The following is a 6405-nucleotide window of genomic DNA, read 5'->3' on the forward strand; positions in this document are numbered from 1 at the left end:
GTTGAGTCCCCATCCCTGGAGGTATTTAGAAGATGTGTAGATGTGGCACTTAGGGACATGGTTTAGTGGTGGACTTGGCAGTGTTTGGTTTATGGTTGGACTTGATTATCTGAAAGGTCTTTTCCAACCTAAATGATTCTATGATTCTATGAAATTAATTGCTTGCACACTGAGGTTCAGTACCATTTGCAGCCATGGGTACAACCCCTTCTGTCCAACAGCAACCAGTTACCCTAGTTGTTGGTGGCTGGTTTATACCCAGTGCTTAGCTGGCTTCAGATAGGGACAAATCCTAATGCCTGTCCCAAGGAAAGGTCACGCTCAGGCCCTGCATCCTGTCCCGGTAGATCCTGTCGAAGGTCTCACTCTGCGCCACTGTGAAGTGGTTATCCCAGACCCCGCAGATGCCTGAGGAAGAAGTGTTTCGGGCTCAGAGCCCACCCCAGTACGCAGCCCCCCTCTCTGCTCTGTAGGCACAAGGGGAGAGGCTCAGCTCTTGGGTCGGGCTACCCTCCCAGGGGGTTGTCCAAAATGAAAGACCATCCCTGGAAACATTCAAGGTCAGGTTGGACGGGGCTCTGAGCAACCTGATACTGTTGAAGATGTCCCTGCTCATTGCAGGGGGGTTGGACTAGATGACCTTTAGAGGTCCCTTCCAACCCAAACTATTCCATGATTCTATCCTACGATTCTATGAATCTATGGACCCCATTCTTCAGACCCAAATGCACCGTAATGCGGCTCTCTAAGACACCCTCGCTCTGGCTGTCCTCATGGGGGAGGACACCTGACGGGGGGGTCTCCCTGAAGTGTTGTGATGGCGTTCCTCTTGCTCACCCTTCCTCAGGACCTGGCCCTTCGTCTGGGGAGCAGGATGGAGCTGCACATTGGGTTCTCCCACATGGCCGTGAAGGAGGCATTTTGCACCACTGAGGAGATGGCATCATCATCCAAATCCTGCCCCAGGAACGGGCAGAGACGTCTCACACTGCTGTACAGGTCCTGCAGGGACAGACGGAGCCTGTTACCACCAAGTGGCTTATGACACAGCAGCATGTTTGGAGCTGGAGGGTCTGCCTAGGTGTCTACCTGCTTCAGCTCTTCATAGGTGATGAAGAAGAAATTCTCCATGTCCTTCATCTCCATCCAGCCTTGGACGTGTTTGAACCAGGAGCCACGGGGCACTGAGGGGAGGCAAAAGGCAGTAGGGCAGGGCAGGGCAGGGGATGTGCAAGGCTGAGGAGGGTTCACACAAGGTTGGGAGCAGGGCAGGCACGATGCAGGACAGAGCAACAGTGTCCAGGGAGCACGTGGGACTGGGAGGTTCAACTGCAGTTGCAGCTGAGCAATGGGTTCTTCTCCAGCCACCTCCACCATGGTAAGAGGTTGAGGCTAGAGGTGTGCAAGGCTCATGGGTAAGGTCCTGCCAGGGCTTTATAGGGCTTCTTGGCCAAGACTTCCTGAAGGTATCTGAACTCTGCAGGAGAAGGCAGGGAAATCCACTTTCCATCTGCTTCAAAGCACAAGAGGGCTTTGTGGCCCTGCATGTCTCTCCAGAAGTGCTTTGCTTTCCTCCTGAGCCATTCACCTCTCTCCTATGGGAAGCTTGGCTTCACAGCCATCATCAGAGGACAGTAGCAAGAGACCCTTGAGCCAGAGGTGATGGGAGACACCACCCACCCACCTCCGTGCCCTGAGTAAGGCCCAAACCACATGCACGCTTTCCATTCAGAAAGTCCCTCAGGAATTGCTTGAAGGATGTGGGAACCTCATAGCTGTTGCACACCTTGGAGAAGTAGTAGTAGGAAATGACAACATCTCGAGGATCCTGTAGGGTGTAAATAACCTGGGATAGAGTGCGTACAGGAGTGATACGCACCCGGAAGGGGAAGGAGAGTTGCAGGCCCTGGCACTGGGGTAGATCTGAAAATGGAGGGGTCTGCCACCCAAGGACCAACTCTGTGCTAGACTCAGTCACGCAGACCTTGGGCACACAAGTCCCCTAGAGTCATTGGAGACTCTCCAAAATATCCAAGAGGGGAAGGATGTGAGATGGGGATGTGCATATTTCCATCTGGAGAGCATGGAGGACACTCACCACTCTCCTAGGCCAACACCGAGGTTCTCACTCAACACCCCTCACGCCAAGGTTCCCCAGATCCTGGGTGATGGTCTTCCCAGCCCTTCTGTCCCCCTTGAAGCTCTGTATGGGTGCCTGTCCCACCTTGGTGCTGGAATGAGAGAAGGACTTGGGGAAGATGTGCCTGGGGAGGTAGCAGGTCAGCAGGTGAGGCAGGGGCGTAGCTGAGGGCTGACTCCAGACCCAGCCCGGTTGAGAACCAGGGCATGTGGTCAGAATTCAGGATGGTTCGGCTCCAGATGGGGCAGATGTGGCTGCGAATGAGGCTCAGGATCTTGGTCATCCACATGGTGCCTGCCAGGGAAAGCAGAGATACAGGGCAGAGTACCTTGCCCAGGGGGTCGGGATGGGAGGATGTCACTGTGCCACAGCTCCATGGTCAGCAGCACCCTCAGAACCGAGTCTGTGCCCCACCACGATATGGTGCTGCCCTCCACCAAGATATGGTGCTGCCCTGCCAATGCACAACCACTGCGGTAAACCCCCCCCCCAAAAAAACATTCCTGTTGCCCACCACAAGGCAAGATTCACCTTCTGAACAACACCTGGCGGTATTTCCAAAGGCCTCACCTCTCTCCTGCCCCTCTCCACCCTTGGCCAGCCCCGCTGTCCACCCCTCGTACCAGACTTGGGGTAGGTGACATTGAAGATGTCATCGTCCCACACGAGGAACTCACTGTGGGCGAAACTCAAGCTGTGCTCGGAGTTGTAGGCAGGGGGGAACTTAATGCCTTCATACGTCACATAGCGGAGCGGCATCGTGCCTGGGTGGGGATGGGGATGAGGTGCTGCAGCTCTGTACCACTATGACGGGGAGGGAGAGAGACGGAGTAAGGGTGCTGACTCCAAGCCAAGAAACCTCTTCCCCCCATAGCAGGTCCCAAACAGGAGCCCAGCCATCCCGTATCCCCAGCATCCCCCGATGCTGGGGATGTGGGATGTGTATTATGGGATAACCCACCCAGCTACTCTCCAGTCCTTCCTTGCGGGGACCCTACCTCAACAGCAGGTTGTGCGGATGGGGGACTGCTGGCTCGTAGCGCATTTAAGGAGCTCTAGGGCTAAATTCCTGCTGATGGACCAAACTTCCATCTCCCTCCCCTTGCTGCCCCACGTGTTTGCCTGCCCTCACAGCTTGGAGGGGTGTCAGGCAGCCGTCGTTGCAGGACCTCTGGCCAGTCAGGCTGATAGGAGGTAGAACTTCCCTGTCTGGTACCCAAAACCCAGCTTTGCTCTGCTCCAGGAGCTACAGGTCCTTGGAGGTGCCAGGAGCTGGAGGGAGAATAAAAAGGGGAGGGGAAAGTTTTCTGCCCTTGTGCCACCATTCTGGAGCAAAGATTAACAAGATCCAACGTCCAGCAGGCATCCCTTTCCCGAGGACGGGGTGGGTGGGCTGGGATGCGGGAAGCACAGCAGTGTAGGTCCTTTTGGGAGCACGGTGAGGTGGGAAGCTGGTGTCCTGTGTCCTCTGCCCTGAACTCCAACCCCACTGCAAGAACCCCACTTTTCTCCCATGCCCCTTTGAACTCCCCCCTAACCCTAACCCACCCTAACCTTTTCCTCCAAATACGCTATTAAACAATTTCCCTGAGCTAAAGATCCTCTCCCAGTAAATTTCCCAGTAAATCCCAGTAAATTTAACAAACGCATTAAAAAATGGATTATTAAAATGGCTCATCAAAAAAAAAAGTCTTTCCCAGAAAGGCAGAGATGCTGCTACAGCAATAAGGGATGGGCCAGATCTTCTTTTTCATTAAAAACCTTCATGACTGCACTACAGGGAGAGGAAGAGAAGTTCTTCCTCCACTGAGGCACTATATGGTCTGCTGTAGATCCAAGGACGGGGATGTTTAATGCCATTAATTAGAAGCAACCAATGCTTCTTGTAAATAAGGCAGCCATGCAGTCATCTGCAAAATTAAAAGTATTTTCTACATGTTCCCCGAGGAATGCAGCAAGTATTCTGCTTTCTGGCAAAAGGACTGCTATTTTGAAAATTTTATGTAATGCGATATGCTGATAAAAGTAGACTGAAAAGAAAGTCCATGGGGCGTGCGCAGTGTTTGAGAAGTAGTAAATATTGGCTTTGAGTGCACAGGACAGTTGGTTTTTTAAGACAACCAACTAAACCAGCAATTTCCCTTTGGATCCTGCTTTGTTTTCCAAGCAAACAGGAGAGAAAATGGCATTAAGAAATGTTTAATCACTTCAAAGAGCAATGTTAAGCCACCCCCGGGTAGGAGGTTAACAGTGGAAGTGGGAAATTAAATTAACCCTTGGGACTACCCATCACCTTCCTTGCTTTGAGTGAAGAAACAAGTTAAGCAAAACTGAAAAACACAGGAAAAACCTCAAAGTATTACCAAATTTTTTTTTTCTTTGCAATCTGAGCGGGTATCTACATTTTTCAGAACAGACCTAAAAGAAAGCTATCAGGTTTTTTATAATCAAGTTAATAAATAACTGTAGGCTTGCCCACCTCCAAAAACTAAGTATACTAGCCTAAACAATTATTAAAAATTAGATAACAAATGTGTGAAAACACCTTGGCATGGATAGATAACAAATGTCTGTAAACACCTTGGCATGGATAAATTGTTAGTTAAAAAATGTCAGTCTATATTTTAGAAATACATATTACATCATATTTAAAAGGTATTAAAACATTATAAGCAGTGTTTGGTTAGTTAAGATATAGAGAAAACCAAAAATGAATGTATTAAGTTTCAGACATTTTTAAGTTTTCTTATTAAAAAAAACCATTCATGCTACTGGGGGAAAAAAGAGGAAAAAAAGCAAAGAAAGGATTTTAAACTGCAGCCAGGGCATTTAAGTTAAACTTTAAGGAAAAGCCTGTAATTATAAAGACTGTCAAAAATTGTATTAAAAATATTAACATGCAACAATTCCAAATCAAACTTGTCATGTCAGAATAGCAATTAAACAATATTTAAAAGCTAAGAATGAATGAATGCATGCTAGCCTTTTAAAACATAGCGATGAGGCATGAATATAAAAAATTAATTTCTTCAGCACTAAGGTTTTAGAAAGAAAACCCAATCTTACCCAAACTGGAATCCACAGCAATTTAGAATGAATTAAAATCAGTTAATTAACTGAAGTTACCACTTTAAAATTAATTAAAGCAGTAATAGAGGAGTGAAGTCTCATTAAAGAAAACCCATTTGTGCTAAAGTGGAACAGAAATCAAACACATCGCGCTTTCCAGGAGGCCGTGCAGTTACCCCGCTGCTGCAGATCCAACAGGACGTTGTCCCCAGTTGGGTGGAAAATCAGAAATAAATAAATAAAGCAGCAAAAATATCAGTATCTGTTTTGGAACAGTGTTTTTTATTAAACAATATTTAAAAGCTAAGAATGAATGAATGCATGCTAGCCTTTTAAAACATAGCGATGAGGCATGAATATAAAAAATTAATTTCTTCAGCACTAAGGTTTTAGAAAGAAAACCCAATCTTACCCAAACTGGAATCCACAGCAATTTAGAATGAATTAAAATCAGTTAATTAACTGAAGTTACCACTTTAAAATTAATTAAAGCAGTAATAGAGGAGTGAAGTCTCATTAAAGAAAACCCATTTGTGCTAAAGTGGAACAGAAATCAAACACATCGCGCTTTCCAGGAGGCCGTGCAGTTACCCCGCTGCTGCAGATCCAACAGGACGTTGTCCCCAGTTGGGTGGAAAATCAGAAATAAATAAATAAAGCAGCAAAAAAATATCAGTCTGTTTTGGAACAGTGTTTTTTTCAGATCTCACCTGGACGGGAGGCACTGGTGAGACACTCTGGGTAGGCACTGAATGGTTAATCAAAGATAGAGATGGCAAAAGGTGGTTTGTTTCAGGATCAATCAAGTTCTGGGTCTTCTCTGGAGGCACCTGGTGGTGCTCATAGATGGTGGGGAGCAGCAACACGTCCAGATGGGATTATGAGGAGCATGAGATGCCTTGGGGATGTGATTCCCTGCCCTTCGCCGCTGGACATTGTCCATTCCAAGCCAACATCCTGGCTCCTGGGCTGGTTTTCCTTGGCTGTACCAAGGAAAATGTGTGAGGTACAAGAGGGCAATGGGGAAAATTTAAATTAAACTATTTTAAAAAAAAATTAATGAGGCAAATGACTTTGTGAAAATTGTCACATCTGGACAGGCTGGATCGATGGGCCCAGGCCAACTGTATGAGGTTCAACAAGGCCAAGTGCCAGGTCCTGCACTTCGGCCACAACAACCCCATGCAGTGCTACAG

The 6405-nt window shown here is 47.8% G+C and overlaps 1 protein-coding gene across 1 annotated transcript; it reads right to left on the reverse strand.

Moving 5' to 3' along the window:
• Positions 1-292: 292 nt before the first annotated feature.
• LOC103904101 (sulfotransferase family cytosolic 2B member 1) lies at positions 293-2914 on the reverse strand. The gene is given in 8 exon segments (XM_019473701.1): positions 293-408; positions 838-864; positions 867-1002; positions 1090-1184; positions 1720-1846; positions 2225-2299; positions 2301-2434; positions 2764-2914. Coding segments are annotated over 8 exon segments (846 nt in total). The 5' UTR covers positions 2900-2914.
• Positions 2915-6405: the final 3491 nt, after the last annotated feature.

The sequence above is a fragment of the Aptenodytes forsteri genome, unplaced genomic scaffold (assembly GCF_000699145.1).
Source record: "Aptenodytes forsteri isolate BGI_AS27 unplaced genomic scaffold, ASM69914v1 Scaffold472, whole genome shotgun sequence".
Lineage (NCBI taxonomy): Eukaryota > Metazoa > Chordata > Aves > Sphenisciformes > Spheniscidae > Aptenodytes > Aptenodytes forsteri.